A 21,367-nucleotide genomic window follows, 5' to 3' on the forward strand; every position below is an offset into this window, starting at 1 on the left:
TGACCCATGATTTTTCCAAGGCTATACTGTCTGGTTATTTTGGCCTCATAGAGGACTGGTTCTCCAGCACGCTGTCTGAGAATTGGGGTTGAGGCAAGAGGAAGAAATTTGGTTCTAGAGTCAGAGTGAAGTTAAGAACAAATGAAAATGAGGACAAATGAGGAGGGGAGGAAGAGATAGGGAATTCTGAAAGTCAGGCCTTATCATTGGACTGAATGGAAAGGCAAAGGAAGTTGTACTTGGAGGAGAGGATGAGAAAGAAGATTGGTCTATTAGGGTCGGGAAGATGGTGATGAGGTAGAGAGAGAAGAAATATCCCCATATGTATGTTCAACTGTAGTACTCAACAAGTTCTTTTAAAAATCGATTATTATTTATTTATTTTTATTGCGGATGAGGTGCCTACCAGCAGTGCCTTAGTACTACAGTAGCTCTGTGCTTGAGTGCCCCCTGGGGGGTACTCATGGAACCATTTTGTGGTGCTGGGGAACACTCCAAAACCATGGCAATGTTATTCCTCTGGAGGGATCTTTATGTTCTATTCGAGTACTCATGGTACACAGTTTGGAAGAACCCAACGTTTCATCATTGGATATTTGTTTCCTAATGAAATAGCTTCTGCCTGAGTCACCACAAGAACTATCTTTTCCAAGATGTAGCATTAAAAATATACAGAAGATCTAGTCTAACTCCATGACTACTATCTAACATTTCCCATCTTATCAGACACTTTGCCCTGAACACTGGTAGCTATATGAGTTAATATAATACAAACTATTTGGAGAGATAGGAAGTATTAGCTGAGCAGAGTAAGATTTTCAGGCTGATGTACAGCTTAGATCCAGGGCAAGGATCACCCAACAATACATAACCAGAATTGGACACTTTATTTTAAATGTAATATCTGAATTTGGAAAAGGGGAGAAATTAGACCAGAGAGATAGTACAAGGGAGTTAAGATGTTTGCCTTCAATGGGGCTGATCATGATTCAAAGAACCAAACTCCAAGTGCTGAGATGGGAATAGGCTGCAAGAACTACCAGGTTTAGTCACAAAATAAATCAAAATGCAATCTTAAATATATTGAGAGGTACTGTCTGACTGAAAAATTGATTTTATTTGGGATATACAATTTTTCAAAACTACACAATGATTTTTGTACTGGAGAGATAGCATAAAAATACAGGCACTTGATTTGTACTCAACCAATTCTATTTCAGTTCCTGGGACTTCGGAGTTTCCAGAGCACAGTCAGGAATGACCCTTGAGCAAGAATAAGCCCTTATTAATGTAGGATAAGGATCAAAACCCTCCTTCCCTGAAGAGAATTTTGTTTAGGGTTCAGAGTGATAGTACAGTGGGTAGGGTACATATTTTGCATGCCGTCTACCTGGATTTAATAGCTGGCAGCCCATATAGTCCCTAGATAACCACTAGAAGTGATGCCTGACTGAAGAGCCAGGAATAAACCTTGAATACTGCCAGGTTCTTTATTCCATATATATATATGGTTTTGGGGTCACACCCAGCAGCGCTCAAGGATAACTCCTGGCTCTACTCTCAGAAATCGTCCCTTGGCAGGCTTGGAGGACCATATGGGATGCCAGGATTCAAACCATCGGCCTTTTGCATGCAAGGCAAATGCCCTACCTCCATGCTAACTCTCCGACCGACCCCCAATATTTTAAAACTAGATTTCAGTTAAAATCCAGATATCAGATTTCTGATAAGAAATGAACAAATGTAAAACCCTGGATGCCAAATAATCTTCTATGGCAAGGGTCAGTTGATGCTTACTGGTGACTGACTCTTCTGCTAGGCCTACCCCACCACTACATAAGAGGCTTTGCTAGTTCCAATTCTTCCCTATCATAGAAGACACTTTAATTGTGTATTGTCATGATTGAGCCCTTGTTTTATTTTCATCAGAATTCCATTTCTCTCTCTATATCCCCCTGCTCCAGTCCAGAAGAAACAAAGAATTCAGTTTAGACTTCTCTGAGCAACCAAAAGGAAACGTTAGGTTTGGAGATAGTACAGTACTTTAGGTGCAGGTCTACCACTTACCTGATAAAGGTTTAATTTTCCGTATTACATGGTACTCTGAGCATTACTGGAGGCAACTTGAAAGGCTCTCCAGCACCATTTTGTTTAGCTCTGAGACCCCAGCACCACCAGTGTAGTCTATAGGAACTATAGGACTTAAGCAGTTTCCTATTCATGGGCCTTTGCTTTGAACTCTTGCCCTGACTGAAAATCACCAGTGCAGGAACTGTCTGTCCCTCCATCCCACCAAAAAAGGAAACTTATCTGTGGAAGGAAAACAGTATTTCTCAGCCTAGTCTAATTCTTCATTTGTGTTCTCTGATTCCATCAGGCAATTGAGCTTTGACAGAGAAAACACAGACAAGGAATCCTGAGGCCTAAGTGTAGTTCTGGCACAGTGCAACCTTGCTAACTCTCCAAGACATTTCATAAGTTAAAATGACAAATAACCATGTGCTTGTAAAATTATGCAGAGAAAGACACAACCCAGGATATCAAAACTGTTGGCAAAGAGTTCACAGGCTCGGAAAACACATAATAAAAATCAAACTTGGAGTTTACCAACTTTTGATGCTATGATCATTTTTCTAAGACAATGCTATGTTACTGCCAAAGGGAGTTTTTTTAATGTATTTATAAAGTCAGTACTACATATAAGTACTGTCTTGATTTTTTTTTGATGACAGAGTAAAAAAATTACTAGGTTCAGATAATGTTCATATTTGTCACAATCAAACTTTTCTCTATTTGCATTTATATGTAATATGAATCTCTTCATTTAAAATTCCAACTCTTGAATTAAATAGTCTTTATTTATCTCACGTGATATGTTTTCACTTATCTCAAAGCAAAACATCTTTCGTGATTCTTCCCAACTTTGAAATTTTCATGAAATTCTAATGAAAGAAAGCTCAAGATTATTTTATTTATGCCAGAGTAAAAGACTGTGTATTTCAATGCTGAATAGTTTCTAAAAACAACAAACATTCCTGAAAGAAAATATAAGGAATGCTTCCCTTTTACTTCAGTGTTAGTCCTATCTAGAACAACTTCACTTCATCTGTACAAACATTTTGATGAATCTATTTCAATCACCATTAAAATAAGTAGCTCTGTGTGCTTTTATCATTTATAAGTTGGCTCACTTGTTCATGAAACTAAGTAAAATATGGTTATCTTGTGCTAGGCTTTGTATTAATTTAGGTGACAAAGATGAATACAAGTTGCTTGGCCTATGTGGGGGAAAGGGATGTACTGTAATAAAAAAGACTGGTAATGTTATTAATAGATTCAAAAACTCTGTTCTAGTCATAATATTTTAGCACAGTAATTCAGTAGCAGTGAGAAAGATATGTCCACATGGAGATTATATTTTATTTAAATACAGGAAAAGTTAATAGAAATAATAGAGATACTGACGTGTGCTTTGAGGAAAATAAGTAGATTCTTATAATAGAAAAACTGATTCTAGAAACAGAAGAACTGAAGTTAGAAACTGAAAAAACAAATAAACAAAAACCAATCCAGGCCAAAACAACAAAACTTAAATCCACATTGTGCTCACTTCGGCAGTACATATACTAAAACTTAAACCCACATTTTCTTTTGAGCCACACCCGATGGCACTCAGGGGTTACTCCTGGCAGGCTTGGGGGATCATATGGGATGCTGGGATTCAAACTACCATCCAACTTGGGTTGACTGTGTACAAAGCAAATACCCTATCACAATGCCATCTCTCCAGCACCATAAACTCACAATTTTTGGCTTTTGTTTTAACATGCCCAGCAGTGTTAAGGTTTTACTCCTAGCTCTGTGCTTAGGGATCACTCAGGGAACATATGTGCTCAGGGACCACATAGGGTTTAGAGGATTGAATTTGGATTGGCCACGTGCAAGTCAAGTGTCATACCTATATTATCACTCCAATCACAATCCAACAACTTTTAAGTGAAGAATGTATCAAATACAAAAATCATGTATCAAGGGGCCAGAGAGATGCACAGTGGTAAGGTGTTTGCCTTGCAAGCAGCCAATCCAAGAGAGATGGAAGTTTGAATCCCGGCATCCCATATGGTCCCCCGAGTCAGGAGTGATTTCTTAGCACAGAGCCAGGAGTAACCCTTGAGTGCCGCCAGGTGTGACGCAAAAACCAAAATAATAATAATAATAATAATAATAATAATAATAATAATAATGTATCACCAAAGGAATATATATATATCAAAGGAATCATATATCAGAGAAACTGAAAGGCATCTAACAAGACTACATTAAAGAAGAAAACAATAATATGAGACTACAAAGGCAGGAACAAATTCAAGAAGCTATGTTAAAGACTTTAGATTTTATTTGAAGTAAAATTAAAGAAAAAAGAGTACATTTTTAATAAGGGAGTAAGTTAATTCTATTTGTTTTGAAATAAATGATGTCATTATTCCATATCCTATTATAGATGCAAAATTCATTTATTTGACAAAAAAACCCTAAGAAGCAATGATAAGTGCTGACCAAAACACACCCAATCATTATATGTACACTCTGGAGAGTGCTCCCCAAACAGTTAAAGATGTTAAGATGTTTCATGCATACACAACCTAAAAAAAAAAAAATCACTAAGTATATTTCCTGGCTTTACTGATTTTTCCCAAGGGTTGACCTCAATCGGTATCCTGCAGGTTAGCTAATGCTGACTTACAATTATATAGTATTTTTGGTTAAAAAATGAGAGATCAGAGTGCTAAAGAGATAGGTCAGTGGACTTCATAAAATACACATAGAATCTTTGAGCACTGCCAGTAATGACTCCTTAGCACCACGCCAAATGTAGTCCCTGAATATTGCCAGGGTTGACCTGGAAACTCCAAAAAAAAGAATTTTAAAAAAAATGAGAGGTGAGAATTAAGGCAAACAAGAAAGGAAGGAGGATTAATCATAGAAGAAAGCAGTCATAAAGAAGGAACTCCACACTATGCATATAATACTACCCTGATTTCTGAATGACATCTAAGTAGCTCACCTGACACTAAAAGATCTTACAGGGGGCTGGCGAGGTGGTGCTAGAGGTTAGGTGTCTGCCTTGCAAGCGCTAGCCAAGAAAGGACCACGGTTTAATCCCCTGGCATCCCATATGGCTCCCCAAGCCAAGAGGCAATTTCTGAGCGCTTAGCCAGGAGTAACCCCTGAGCATCAAATGGGTGTGACCCGAAAACCAAAAAAAAAAAAAAAGATCTTACAGATTTTAGTTGTTATCTGTCATGGCACAGACAACCTGGAGTTTGAACTGGACCAAACAAACAATCTACCACTGCATGCATAAAATAGAAATAATTATATCTATAAATTTAATCATGCTGTTCAAGATGTGACCACAAATTATGGAACATATGGAGGAAAAGAAAGAAATGATCCAAGCTAACAAAATGGACAAAGGACAATCATCTTGAGAGGACAGGACTCACAGAATCAGAGATAAAACTCTCAAAGTGTTAGTTTAACAGAGCAAAAGTCTGTGGGATGACAGTCTCATAATTAACACACAGATAAGAAATAGCAAAAAGAAAAGTAATAAAAAATTGTAAGTTGTGGCATCAGTAATTGTGCACAAGAGAATAGCAATACAAATGATGTTAATGTCTCAAAGGAAAGGATGGTAACAGATTATACTGATGCACTGATTTACACTGATTCTTTGAAAGTGAGAATTCCCAAGGTGGGAATTGTTACCTCTGGGATGGGATGGGATGGATGCTGGAATTTTGGGGGGGCATATACAGTAGTAACTTTAGGTAAAAATCAGTGGGGGGCTGGGAGTTGGAGAGGGCACTTTCTGTTTGCTTGAAATAGTAGCTTTCCAGTTGAGTGCTGAATGAGTTCCTATTTTCTTTTTAAATGAGGGATTAATAAGACAAATTAAGTCAGTGAATCTCTGCTTTAAGTGCTGAAGAAAAAACAAAATTTGTCAACCAAGAATCTGAAATTGAGCAAACATATCTTTCAAGACAGATGATAAAATACAGCTCTTAAAAGGTATAAACAGATTGAGGTATATTGGCAAAAGGTCTCTAAGAATAAAGAAGTTCTATAGAGGGTCAAAGAAAGACACTATACAAAAATTTAAATTTTTGAAAAATATATAAAAAATTTAAAATGGTGAACTGGGAGATAAATACAACAGATTATGTTTTATTTCTCAGAATTTCTTTCTTTCTTTCTTTCTTTCTTTCTTTCTTTCTTTCTTTCTTTCTTTCTTTCTTTCTTTCTTTCTTTCTTTCTTTCTTTCTTTCTCTTTCTTTCTTTCTTTCTTTCTTTCTTTCTTTCTTTCTTTCTTTCTTTCTTTCTTTCTTTCTTTCTTTCTTTCTTTCTTTCTTTCTTTCTTTCTTTCTTTCTTTCTTTCTTTTTTTTAGAATTTCTTAGATACATAAATATTTGTTATGGACTGCACTGCGATATCCTGAAATTCAGATGCTAAAGCTCAATGTAACTGTTTGTGGAGATTGGAACTTATGGAGGTAATTAAAGTTAAATGAGGTCATTAGGGTGGAGCCCTAATCTGATAGAATTATTGTCCTTGTAAAAGGAAGGGACACCAGAGCTCTGTGGTATGAGGACACAGGAAAGGCCATATGAGGACACTGAGAATGCTCTGCCTAGAAACTGAATTTTCCACACCTTGGTGTGGTACTTGGAGCCACTAGAACCACTAGAACTTGGAGCCATGAAAATAGATGTCTAGGATATTTAGTGCAATGCCAAAAATATACTTTAAAATTATTAAAATGATGCCCTCAAAGCAATAAAAATGTAACTATCATTCTGAAATGTTTAAAATATTCAATAAGTTAAACAAAGGCCATAAAAATAAACACACAGGGCCGGAGAGATAGCACAGCGATGTTTGCCTTGCAAGCAGCCGATCCAGGACCTAAGATGGTTGGTTCAAATCCCGGTGTCCCATATGGTCCCCCGTGCCTGCCAGGAGCTATTTCTGAGCAGACAGCCAGGAGTAACTCCTGAGCATCACCGGGTGTGGTCCAAAAACCAAAATAAATAAATAAATAAATAAACACAAAAATTAAAAATAGAAGGCACACATAATAAAAAACAAAATGTAAGATGAATTTATTTATAGGTTAAATAAAGGCAGTTAAAATATTCCAGGGACCAGACAATAGTATAGCAGGTAGAGCACTTGCCTTCCATGGGGTCAACCCAGGTTCAATCCTGGACACCCTGATGGTTCCCTGAGCCTAGGAGTAATCACTGAACGCAGAGCCTGGAGTAAGTCATGAGTAGCACCAGGTGATGCTCAAAACAAAACAAAGCATAAATAAACAAATATAATACTCTAAGTACATATCGGAGATGGCAGGACAGTACCTAAAAAGCAAGAAACAAGGCTGGACAGAGAGGCCGCTTGCCTTGAACGCAGCTGACCTGAGTTTGATCTCTAGCACTCCATATGTTTACTGATCATCCGCAGTAGTGATCCTAAGAACCGAGTAAGTACTGAGCACTCCCAGGTGTCAACCAAAAACCAAAAATAAAATAAAATTAAATAGATCTTATGTCAGTGGGGTCAGAGATTATGAGGTCAGAGAGATAATATAGTATGTAGAGGACTTGTATGAGGTTGATTTGGTTGACCCCAACACCCTATATGTGGCCAACCCAGGTTCATTTCCCATAAGTGTCTGGAGACCTACCGGAATGAAATAAATTGAAAATGAAAACTAGCCTACTGAGAACAGTCAGGAGAAAGCATTGAATACTGCTGGGTGTGCTCCCAAACCAATATAAATAAGCAAAGATGGTATGTATTTATTAAAATAAATAAACAAAACCCTAATCTATGCAGTGTATAAAAGAAGCATGTACATAGACTAGGACAGAGATAGCCAGTGGTGTTTGGCCAATGTGCTGAGAATGAAGACAAGGAGAAAAATAGATGGCTTGGTAATCGATATTTTTCAGTTAGAATTAATTGGACTTTCTGATGTAACATGATTTATTAGAGAAGGAAAAGGAGGGGTCAAGTTCTAATCTTCATTTCTGGTTTTAATAAAAATATAAATGGTGGTGCTCTTTGTCTAGATGAAGACAAACAACAGAAGATCACCTTACAGTGTATATCAGTTACTATTATGGAAAACTGGGAAGAATTCCTGACCTCTTCCTCCCGCATGCCCTTGCTATTCAATCACACTATTCTTCAAAAATATTGACCTTTCTCTTTTCTGCACACTTCACATCTAATCCATTAGGAAATCTTCAGAGGTCTACTTTTAAAATATATCCAAATTCTGGCCTCTTTTTGTGAGCTTCATAGCCTGCACCTTCCTTCTGAGATTGGTTGACTTCAATAGTCTCTATCGAATCTCCCTTCCTCTCTCTGCCACTCTCTTCTCACACTTGAATCTATTCCTAAGAAAACAGGGAGCAGCCTAAGTCGTATTAAATCTTTCCTGAGCTCATTAGGCTCCAGTGACGTCTCATTTCACCTAGAGTGAAAGCCAAAATTCTTAAGAGTGTCCTAGAAACACTGCTTCCATCACCTTTTTGAACATAATCCTGCAATTTGTTTTTGGTTGACTCCACTCCCTTCATGGCAGCAATAAGTATCTAGGCAGTAAACGTCTAAAGAATCTCTGCACTGATTGTTCCCTTGGCTTGGCATGTTTCTTTCCCCAGGTTTCTAAATAGCTAACAGCCTTCCCTTTCTTGTTATTTGTTTAAATGCCCCAATCAGAGGCTTTCCCTACTGCCTTATTTTTAAAACTGCAAATCACTAACCTAATATCAGAGGTCTGTTTTATTATTATTTAGCCATCCTATAAAATAACTATTAGTTAATAATTGTATTTATTGTATTTTGGGGGGTTTTGTTTCTGGGCTATAACAAGTGGTGCTCAGGCCTTGCTCCTGGCTTTCATTCAGGAATTACTGTTATTGGTGTTCAGAGGAACCATATGGAATACTGGGAATCAAACCCGGGTCAGCTGTGTGCAAGACAAGTACTCTACCAGTGTTCTATCACTCTGGACCCTTTATTATGTTTTACCTGTTTCCTTTTGTTAGAGTATAAGCTTCTAAGAAGAAAAAAATTGGAAGAGAGATGGAAGAGGCTATCTGATTAACTGCCATTTTCTTACTCAGAAAAGTGCCTTGAAAATCATCCTAAAGACTTTAGACTCCATTCTACAGTTACAGGAAAGAATGAGATGACTATGTGTCTGTTTTAGAAAGGCAGTTTTGTCAGTACTCATTAGAGAGAATGTTTGGGACTAAATTCTTGTATCTCCCCATGTGCTAAATTCACATGTTGAAATCATAACTACCAATGTGATAGACTTAGGATGTAGGGCTTTTGGCCTACAATCAAGACATTGAAATCCTCATGAATGGGATTAGTGTATTTTAGAATCTAGAGACCAGCATCTTCCCTTCCATTATATGAAGATAGAAAGAGCAGGTGGCCATTTATGATCTAGAGAAGGTTCTTACTGAAACCTCACCTTGCTGGTATTTGACTGTGAACCTCAGGAGCCAATAGAAATAACGTTTTACTTTTGTTTTGTTGTTTTGTTTTGGTTTTTGAACCACACCTGGTGATGTTCAGGGGTTAACTCCTGGCTCTGTACTCAGGAATCACTTCTGGTAGGAGTTGAGGAACCTTATGAGATGCCAGAGATGAAACCTGGGTTGCCTATGTGCAAGACACATACAGAACTTTGTTACAACCATCCAGATCGACTAAGTTGGGAAGGGGGAGGGACTTAGAAGAGGATGATATGCAGTAAGATGATTGGGAAGCTGTGGCAGAAATTAAGATGAGAAAATAATAAGAAATTCTGAAATCTGGACAGAAGGAATGAAAGGTTTCCATTTGCTAATGTGACATTGATCATTGTTATCCAAGAGGCCATTAGTTAAGGTGAAATGCAGGGAACACACCCAACTATATGCAAAACCCAGACATTAATGAACACACATTTTCTCTTATGATCTAACAAGGTCTATAGGCTTTATTTACTTTAATACAACTTAACCAGAGAGTCATCTAAATAGACAATATTTGCTTCTCATGAGAGTATCCAAAAAGAAAAAAAACTATAAGAACTATAAGAATGTTCAACTAAAAAAATAGATCCAATTTTAAAAGTTATGGGTCTCTGTAGTTGACTTGGGACTGAATTAGGCTCACCAGTTTATACTTATATGACTCTGGCCAGGTTTACTCCATATGAATCGTAATACAAGCTTCGAAAATTAAGACTAAATAATGAACATCAATAAGAGCCTAAAAATTCTTAGCATGTGTACTAGTAACACACAAACTTATAGCCTCTACATCAAGGGTCTCAAACTCAATTTACCTGGGGGCCACAGGAGGCAAAGTTGGGGTGATCCTTGAGTGCAAAGTCAGTAGTAAGCCTTGAACATTGGGGGGTGTGACCCAAACAACTAAAACAAAACAAAATAAAAAAAGATTCCTCTAGGGCAGGGCCACAAAATGTTGTACGGAGGGCCGTTTGTGGCTCACGGGCTGAGAGTTTGAGACCCCTGCACATCCTCAGTAAACTAAAGGGCTAAGAGATTTTATTTGGGGGGTCTACTTTTAGGTACTACAGTAAGTTAGAATGACCAGTTCTAGATCCAAGATCTAGAGAGAATAGGGTCTTGGAGGGTCAGAGATCATGTGGCCCAATTATTTTATTTGGCACAGAATAATCAGAGTGAATAAATGAAGGGATGAGACCACTGCCTTCATGGCCAGAAATGCACTGTGACTACTACAATCTCTTCTCACCCACTGTTTATGGAAGACAGACTGGATTCTTGGGGCAGCTCCAGTCTACGCAGCAATGGCCATCAGGGAGCTGCTGGAAATGTGAAAAGAGATAAAAAGCTCTTGGAATTGACACTAAGGCAGAAGTAATCAAAATAAATACTGGGAGTTGTGTTTATTATGCCTATTATTCAAGGATTTAGAGGCCATGCTAGGGCTAATATAAAAACACTCTCAATAAGGTATCTTTTTGTTATCATTACTATTTTATCTCTTTAATTTTATAGGTAGCTTCTGTCTGTCTTTTTGCTTGGCCTCTCAAGACTAAAATAATGTTTTGGACATTTTGTTTATTGGACAACCTATTTTGTGCTTGATTCAGACTGTGTTCTCTTATGGAAGTTTTTCAGTTTTTAAGATTCTATTCTATAATCGAAGAGACAATAATACCATTTTTTCTATCAAATAAAACTATATTATAAACATATATCATTTGCATAATTACTATGCAGCAAAACATCAATTGTAGCTTGATAGGTTGATGGGACAAAACTAACAATTACATAAAAGACAATAATTGCCATAACTCCTATTGAAAAATATAGCAGTCTATTTAAGAAGATTTTATTAATGGCAAAAAAAGGGGTCCCATTTTTTAATTTAAATTTAGGCTCAGGAAGAAGGCGTACCCAATTCTTGTCCACAGATATATGTCATAATGTTTGGGCAAAGGCAGCTTATATCCATAGCAACAAAGCAAACTTTGAGCCAAATACTAGGGAAAGCATTTCCAGACTGACACAGATGTTCAATTTGCATACTAAGTCTCTGAAAACCTGTTGATAGACAGCTTCAAGACAATTCACCATGCACAAAGAGTAGTTTACCAGATAGTTATTCGTGTGTGTGTGTGTGTGTGTGTGTGTGTGTGTGTTTTAAAGCCCCCTGTTTGTGTCAACTCCAAGTTCTCTGCTAATGGTGCCTATACTGTGAAGCAGGGTTGTAAAGGGTCATAGTTCGGTAATGAGTTTTCAACATGACACAGAGAAGGAATAGAGAGCTATGTTGAAAATTATGTTGAGTGTCTGATGCAGAAAAGAAGATTGGAAAGCCATAGGCACTTAGGGCAAGCATTTTTATCTTCTCGCTTCCCTAGCAATGGTTATAAGATTAAACTACCAATGCGATTTATTTGATCTGCATTGAGCTTCCCTGCTAGGTAGAGAGTATCTTCATAGGAGGCACTGACTAAAACTAGTTAAGCCATCTAATTCTTCTCTGAGGCTTGGCACTTCAACAAGGGTACAGAACATGTCCCTTAAGTTCAGCCAGCCCTCACCTACATTTCCACCAATGCTGAGAGGAAATTCAAAGCAGCTACATATAAAATAGCAACACACTAAAAAACCAGAACTGATTATTTGCATGCCTTTCCAGTTTGGGAGCAGATCACTTTTGCTTTGGCTGAATGTTAAAAAGACTTTGTAGTGGGCCAGAGAGATAGCATGGAGGTAAGGTATTTGCCTTGCATGAAGAAGGATGGTAGTTCGAATCCCAGCATCCCATATGGTCTCCCGAGCCTGCCAGGAGTTTATGTGATGTTTCAGATTGATCCTGGGTTGGCTGTATGCATGGCAGGCCAACTAACCCTCTAGATTTCACTTGGTTTGTTGGCTAAAGGCGGAGTCAGGATTACAAAAGCTTCATTTACATTTCAGAGAAGGGGGAGATGTGACTCCACCCTGGATTTACGGATTTACAAGTAAGTACCTGCAAGACCCTCCCATTCCTGGGAGGGGTCTTGGGGAGATTATAAAAGGTTTGGCCTCAGGGGCAAAAGGGGATTTTTGCCAGCATGGAGAGGTAGCAGGAAGGGAGATGGCTGAGAAATAAGGTACAGTGCAGGGCTGAATAAGAATACAGTATAAATGGTTATGTTAGGCCACACACATGTGGTGGTGGTGGCTAGGGCATGAATAAAGCTGCTATTTTCTGAAACCTGTGTGGATGATTTACTTGCCTCTATCTGAACCCAGATACTCGCCGGTGGGGGGTTGCAGAAACTCACCTGGCTTGGGACTGCAGAGAAAAGCCTCCATTACCATTGACCTCCATCTGGCTCCATCCTAAGGGCCTTCTTTATTATTTTAATTAACAGGATGAATCTACCAAAACCTGTGCATCTCTCCAGTAATACATCTGTTGGCTGCCTTCTTTAATATTGCAATCCAGATTTGCAGCTGAGATCTAACCAAGCCAATCCCTCTTTCAAGCTTCTACTCTTTCTTCTGGGTCTACCAAAAGTGGTTCAATCCTTTAAGAACTCCATAGGAGTCTCTGACCAGCGTTCTAACTTTTATTGTGAAGTTACTCTTCTAACAACATCTGAAATAGTGCACAATTTTCAATCATCCTCAAACATGCCTTGTCATTTATCACTCCCATGTCTTTGTTCCTATGCCAGTTCTCCTGTCTGGTAAAGTACCCCCACCCTTATTGGTCTGCATTGCCTCTATTTGTTTTGTAAGGTTCAGTACAAATGCTTTCTCCAATGCTGCAAGGAGTTTTAGCCAAGCATTGTGTGCCAACTCTTAGATTCTGGCTCCTGGCTCAAAACTCATCTCAATTCTATGCAAAACTTCTATCTTTCTGTTTAATGCATCTTCTGTTGTTTCTATTAGACAGCCACATGAATTCAAAATAACTTTTATAAAGAAATTTCTATGAAGCAGGCATATTAAGGTGATTAAAAAGTATAGGGTGATATGACCCTTGCATGTAAGGAACTCATATTTTTCTAGAAAAGACTAGTGAACCAATAATAGAATGTGCTAGGAACTGGAATTGCATCTTACAGGACCAGTAAAATGATCAAGATGTATGAAATTCTCTGAACAGAAAGGGAACATAGACAAAGGAACAGAGGAGTATACTAATGTGAACCAAAAAAGTTATAAACAAGGTTATCGAGCCTTACTACCAAGTGTAAGAATGAGACCAGAGTGTCTAGATCAAACTGATAGAATATGCCCAGAAAATTATTTGAACTCTGAGCCACAGGTTATGGAGTTTGGTTGGACAACATGATTTTGTGAATTTAGTCGAACATCCCTCTAATCACTGTGAGAAAAATATATTATGTAGGAGAGTGGTAAGTATATGAGTTCACTGTCATCTGTGCACCAGCCTTCACTCCTCTGACAAACACAACTGGCTTTAACATTTATGTGAAGCTATACCCTAAAAGAAAGTGAATTCATCTAGTATAGGAGTCTGTTCCAGGAATAGGCTTAAGGGTCATAGGATAAACAAGGCCAGTCAAGAGCATGAAAACACTGAAAACCATTCTGAGATACTGTATACTTACCAATTTTCCAGTAACACTCTGACCTCCTTCACTCAGCCAGTAGCCAGGAACCATGGCTGAGAAATAAGGGCCCCAGACCCCTGGCACAAAAATCGGGTCAGTGCTAATCTGGAAAAGAAGGAAAAAAGGATGTGAAAATACTGAGCCTTGGAGTGAGGAGGAGTCTTACTCTCTTACTACTTTGTAAGCACAAAATTCAGCTTCTTACTGAATCTTTCAGCAGTGGGAAAGCTATTCACCTCCACACAGGCATGACTCTATTGCTGGGAACCTTTATAACTAAACCACATCAACGTATGGATAGCAAAAGGTATTATTCAAAGTATTATTTTGTAAAGATATGGCTGAAATATGTCCTTTCAGGCTCCCCCCCCAAGATAAAAATAAACAAACACAATAATGAAAGTGTCTTATTTCTATTTTTCCCCATATATACCACCTCTGAAATAGAACTTTGTAGCCCAACATGAACAAAGTGGACTTTTCCTACCCCTTAAATGTAGGCCAGCCTTATAACTTGCTTTGGTCAGAAGGATGAGGAGGAAATGACAATTCACCAATCTTCCAGTCCAAAGCTCAAGAGGCATATTTCTATTTCTTCATCGGCTCCCCTGCCATCGCCCTAATGCATGCCCAGGGGAGCTTGCTGGATGGAAAGACATGTGCTACAGACCTGAGTCAGCCCAGCTGTCACTTGTGATGCCCCAGATATAGAAGAGAGCCTAAACAAGATCAGCAAATCCTTCTAGTCCACCAGCAGCTGGCAAATACAGATCACAAGTGGCACCCAGTCAACTGGTAGACCTGTGACTCCAAAGACATTGCATGGCAAACCACTGAGATTCTGGATTTCATTGTTGTGCTTTTCTTGACAACTGATATGTTCTCGCTCTTCTACAAATACAACCATTTAAAAACATGCCCTCTCCTTCTCCTGAGTGTTGGGCACCCAGAAATGAATCAGAGTACTTGTCTTCAAAAAGTTCTCCATCTAGTGGAGTCAGATAAATAAACAATGAAGTGATTCATACATAGGACAATAAAGCAAAAACACAGTTGTAAAGGGGCACTGTGCAAAGGGTGAGATGGTCAACAAGTGGTTTTTTAGAATATAAGAAACAAGTCCAGACAAGTAAAAAATATTAGATGAAGTGAAGTGGTAAGGGTTAGGGAATGGGTTGTACAGAACCATATAGGTTAGAATGAAGTGCTTTAATAGGTTGAGATAATGGAATGGGTTTTGTGGCTGCCTATGGAAACCTCTGGAGGTGGTAGGAAAGCCTATAAGGAGAGGACAGGCATCGATGGGTCACACATTCATTCACCTGGAACAGCACATACTCTTTTCTGTTTGGGGATGGGTATAAAATTAAAATCATTGCTAGGGTTGTGAAAAAGTACAGTTAAATGAGGGGGGACCTTGAGTTAGGAATATCAAATCTACTCCTGCATCTAGTCCTACATCAATGAAGTGAATATTAATTATTTAATTCCTCACAGAATTGATAATCCAGCATCTAAACATAGGAACAAACTTTCAAATGTCTCAGCTCCAATTCTTTGGCTCATTTTTAACACACCATTTACAATTCTGCAAATAAAAAGAATATAAAAAAAGAGACATCTGATAACTAAAGCAGGAACTCTACTCCGAGACAAGAGAAGAAACTGATTTGCACTGAAATGCTCATTCACTCCTTTATTGGTTTAATAAACTTCTTTCCTGAATTTCTACTCTGTGATCAATCTTGGACCAGAACCAGAAATCTATGGTAAACAAGAGCAGAGGCCCACACTAAGGGAATATATAGTCTGGAGAGGGGCTGACTAGGGTATCATCATCTGGATTTGGCCAAGATTTTCTATGTTTTAGCACTTTAAGTTCTGTGTCCTGCAAAGTTCTGCCTTCCTAGGATAGCTAGGACAGTGGCCCACCCATCCATATATTAATTGTATCTAAATGAAAGAGGCAAAAGTCATCATGAAAGTATATAAGAGGGATATCTTGTCTAAATCAGAGAAATACCATCAGAATTAAGGTGTAAGTAAGACACATAAATTATATAGTTGGTGTATTTGTCTATTTATGTATGTGTATGTATATACTCATATGTAGAGATGAATGTGTATATGTTAGTGGGTATACTGTCACATGTATATGTAGCAGCTATATGTAAGTTTGCATATAAATGTCTGTATGCATATAAAATATGGACAATATGCCATCTAGAATGAGCACATTCTACATTGATTTCACTTTTGTCACTTCATCTTTTTCAGTGAAAATTCTTACTATGTGCCACCCCAAGAAGCATCAGCCCTAAACTGCAAACCAGAACTGCTTTGGTATGAATAAATTAGCCCATATTCCCAACCACTTAGAGCTTTAGGCTGAAACAGGTAGATGGGACACCTATCAAAGTTAAGTTATTTCTTCTCATGCCCTATACCCTTCTCTTTAAGAACCTAACCCCTACTTGACAGATTAGTTCCAGAAGCAGTTTAATCCACAGCCACACAATAAACAACTGAGCTGAGCAAGAAATTCATGCAGATGTGGGCTTCAAAGTCCATGATTTACTTTTATTTTTAACTTGTGAACATAAATTGGAGCTCTTGCATCACTCATCACTCTCATCACTCCCTCTTTTTTCCCACCCCTCGTATTTTTTTAAGGATCTTTCTGGTTCTGTTATAGCAGCTGAACTCCAGTAGGTTTCGGCTCATTGCTTGGAAATACCAGGTGAAGAAGGCTCTGTCTGGCTCTGTCTAGGGAAAAATTTTCAAGTTGACGCCTGCTTGAGCTCACTTATTCACAATGGCTCATGCTTCTCATCAGCCATTCTGAGCAAAGCAAGAAACAAAGACACAAAAATATGTTTCCTGGAGTCATTTCAATAACTTGTGAACCCCATGCTCTTGGGGAAAAAAGCTAATACTTTGTTTTGAAAGAGAAAGGAGAAAGAGAAAATAGAGGAGGAGGAGGAAACAGTGAAGAGAGGTGGAGGGGAAGTAAGAGACAAAGAGACACAGAGCAAACACATTTGTACATATGTTGTAAGCTTCGATTTTTAGTAATAAACAAAAGTATTTATGACTATTTTTGTAAAGGCTCTTCCCACGCTAACGGCTATGCTGGCCTAGAGGCTTCACCTTTCACTGAACCAAACAAATGTCTGTACAGGATACTGACTTCCCAGCTCTGACTGCCTTACTAATAAAGGCTTTACACCTAAAATATAATCAGAAGGAATCACTTCACCCTCATAGCGACCCCAAGAGAAGATACTATTGTTTTTCACTTTTCCTCTAGTACAACTGTGTAAACTAAGGCAGAGAGTATTCAATAGCCAGCACAAAGTTATGGAACTACAAAGCAGCCAAGCCCTGCAGAGCCTGTGTATATCTTTGTCAAAGTATGGTTTTGCTTTCAGGATACCATTGTTCCTTTTATATTGTTAAAAAAAAATGCTGTGTTAAAGCACCATGATTTATAAAGTTATTCATAGTTGAGTTTTAGACATACAATGTTTGAGTACCAATCCCACCATCCATGTAACATCCCTCCATTAATGATCCCAAATTCCCTCCCACCCCATTAGCCTGCCACTTTGATAGACATATTTGAAAGGGTTGTTACCGTGGTTTGAATCTCAGGCTCTCCATGTTGTTGACTCTGTGCTTTGGGTAGTTATCTCTGCTACTCTTCTACAACCTTGATGTATCTGATGCCCTTTACCCCTGTCCTCTGTTACTTCCTGTCTCCCTCTATAATACATTGCATTCCCTCATCCAGTTATTTTATATACAAAGATAAATAAAATCATCCTTCTTCTTCTAGCTTACTTCACTTAACATAGGTTATTATTATTTCTTTGACTTCTTTGTTTACTTTTGCAGGACAGAAGGCAAGGAGTATTCAAATTTCTCCACTTACACTGAACCAGCCCTTGGCCCTGATGATAAGTGGTTAGAGTCAGATTTCCCAACTCAATCTTTTCCCAAGTATGGTCTCCCTCCAACCCTGTTTCTATCCTGTAGTGCCCAAATCCTAAGACTGGTTACCGAGTCTCATGCCATGTCCCTCCTTTTAACTGTGATTAACATGTGACATATCCAAAGGCCTAGAGGGAAGGCATGTTGGCCTCCCAGTTGAGGAATATGACTCAGACAAAATTTTTTCCTTTCCAACTGTTCTGATATACATGGAAGAGCAGTGGAGGAAGTGGTCAAATTAAAGACCCGATTCCATCACTAACTGCCCTTTTCTAGCCAGATAATCTTAAACAAGGTCATCCTCCTGAGTCTCAGTTTCCTCAGTTCCACTGTGGGTGATATGATATGAATGTTGAAGAGTTTGGGGTAGGATAAAACAAGCTATCGCATATCAACATCTTATTGTATGTTAAATGCCAAGGAAATTATAGTTTTTCTTGAAATGAGGCTTGTGTGAAAGAATAGTCAGGAGACAGGTTAAGTGAATACAACCCAAAGTAACTACAATTATGCCTGAAAATCTCTGGAATCATTTTTGGGGGGGTTATAAAACATTCTTAATAGAAGAGGTTATTAGAGTAAAGCTTATTTTCAGATGGCATAAACTTGGAAGGACTGTTTAGAATGGAAGCTTTTCAAGTCAGACTCAAATAAACTCCTGAAGCTCTAACATTAAGTACCTTAAGAATGGTCTATGGTGATAAAAAATATACAGTTAAAACTTTGCACTTAAGAGAGGCAGTGGCAGCGCAGTGGTAGGGCGTTTGCCTTACACGCGGCTGATCCAGGATGGACCTCGGTTTGATCCCAGGCGTCCCATATGGTCCCCCAAGCCAGGAGTGATTTCTGAGCGCCTAGCTAGAAGTAACCCCTGAGCATCACTGGGTGTAGCCCCCCCCAAAAAAAAGACCCCCCCAAAAAAAAACCCACAAAAATTCCCACAACTTTCTACTTAAAAAGAATGAGCAATATCAGATTTCATGTTCATTAGCTTTCCTGGGTGGGACTTAAATATGTATTCAATTTCATGCTGTTTAAACTGTACCCAGACACTCAACACTGGGTGCATTCTTTAACTATGAGTGACAGAAAGTTATAAAGACCTGTGATTAAACAATTCATTTTGTTGCATACTATATCTAAGGTACTAAGATCAGCAACAAAGTGTTAAAAGGACAGAGTAAAATAACAATAGTAAGAATAAGTAAGGCATGGCAGTTTCCTCAAGGAAGGAATTTGTATTCTGAGTAGGCAGAGAGCTGAAAATGAAAAGCAAAACAGCAAAGCATGTCCTGTGTTTTAGTAAAACAAGAGAGCCATGAGTGGGAGCCCAAATTGTCAGGGAGAAGGAACACTTTCCAGAGGTGGTGCCAATAAAGTTAAAGTTGGACCTTAAAGGAGGAACATATATTCCCATATGTTGAGTAGGGGCTTCTCAAGCTGCCTGGGACATTGAATCCAGGCTCAGAGTCAGAAAGAAATGAATGTTTCTATGGACAAATATAATATAATAATAACATATAATATATATAATATATAATAAAAAAGTAGCACAATTAGTGGAAAGTTGGGCTTTTCCTGGGGCCTCCTGCTCTGCTCAAAGGTAACTGCTGGCTCTGTGCTAAGAAATGACTCCCAGTGGTGCTCAGGGGAGCAAATGTAGTACCAGGGATCAAACGGGTTGGTCACATGTAAAGCAAGCATTACAACCCCTGGATTATCTCTTGGATCCAGAGTCTCGCATCTGACAATAGATAAAAGGCAATCAATCACCTTAACCTCTGTACTATTTCTCTGGTCCAATTTTACTTTAAAAGGTCATACACACAGAGTGCTTTTTTGTTTGTTTGTTCGTTGTTTTTTATGTTTGTTTTTTTTTTTTTTATCAACAGACCCCAATTCTGGTCAATAGTTCAATTTAAAAATTCTGAGTCAGGGGGCTGGAGAGGAAGAACAACAGTAGGGTTTTTGCCTTGCAAGTGGTTGACCAAGGATGGACACAGGTCAGATCCCCAGCACCCCATCCCATATGATTCCCCCAAGCCAGGAGAAATTTATGAGCACAGAGCCAGGAGTAACTCCTGAATGCTGCTGGGTGTGGCCCTCCAAATCTGAGCTCAAGAAGGAAAAAGAACCATGAAAACATCCTAAAATCCAAGTTATAATAATGAAAATAAAAACAATAATAGAACATAAGAATTAAAAGAGACAATGATAAAATAGTAACTGGTAACAGTTATTAAGGCTATGTTACATATTAGTCATCAGGGCTCCAAATATACTTTAGTAGCAAAAAAATAATATTCCTGGTTCAGATATCAAACCCAAAGCTCAGACATGGGAGACATATACTCTACCACTGTTCTCCATCCCAGGCTGACAGGAGCAGACTGAATACTCATGACAATTCAAAGAGAGAGGTCCTATCAGCACCCTCAAAACAGGAAACTGAATTATGGGAGATCAGGTTAACAAAAGATGGAGTAGATCCAGGCAAATACCAAGCTATGAATGACCAACTTACTTTCCTCTCTAGATCTTACATTCTTCATCTTATAAAATAAGCAGACAGCACTATGACAGTCACTACCTCTTGTCTTGGAGGTGCTACAAGATTCCATGAGGTTGAATCATTCTTTTCCAGCCAGTCAATTAGAATGTTCCATCAAGCTGCTTCCACTTGGCTTTTCCATGCCCTGGATTTATGGGATTGTAATGTATCACCAAGTGGTACTTCACTATGGACCCACCTTGCTCTAAAACATCACTAGCTTGTGGCATGCTATTGAGGGAGAGGGGGACTGTGGAGAGGTGGCAGCTTCCTTTTAATATTCAAGACTATTTACTTCTTTTTGGTCTTTTTCAGAATAATTATTGTGTAAGTAACATAGTTTACAACTGCCTTATTGTTTGTTATCACAGAAGTGCCAGATCTCTTCCTTTTGTAATTTTGAGTCTGCCTATTCCTCCCCCAGCAAATCTGTCCCCTAACACGGTCACCTACCTCAGTGTTTACTGACTGCCAATGACCTACTCACTCACGATAACATCTTGCATTAGCTGAGTAAATACTCGGTAAATATCCACTGGATGTTCAGGGAGTTCAAACTACTGTCATAAATGTGAAAAGCCACAGACATCTCGGTCTCTAGAGCCAGGTAAGTGACGTC

General features: G+C 38.6%; 1 protein-coding gene across 4 annotated transcripts in view; it reads right to left on the reverse strand.

Moving 5' to 3' along the window:
* The window catches only part of FGGY (FGGY carbohydrate kinase domain containing), a 941,338-nt gene that overhangs the window by 137,358 nt on the left and 782,613 nt on the right, over positions 1-21,367 (reverse strand). For all 4 annotated transcript variants that reach the window (XM_049774587.1, XM_049774588.1, XM_049774586.1 and 1 more), the window contains exon 9: positions 14,202-14,309. In XM_049774587.1, coding sequence (XP_049630544.1) covers positions 14,202-14,309 — 108 coding nt within the window. The remainder of the gene's footprint in view (positions 1-14,201; positions 14,310-21,367) is intronic.

Source organism: Suncus etruscus, chromosome 6 (genome assembly GCF_024139225.1).
Source record: "Suncus etruscus isolate mSunEtr1 chromosome 6, mSunEtr1.pri.cur, whole genome shotgun sequence".
In the NCBI taxonomy this organism is placed as follows: Eukaryota; Metazoa; Chordata; class Mammalia; order Eulipotyphla; family Soricidae; genus Suncus; species Suncus etruscus.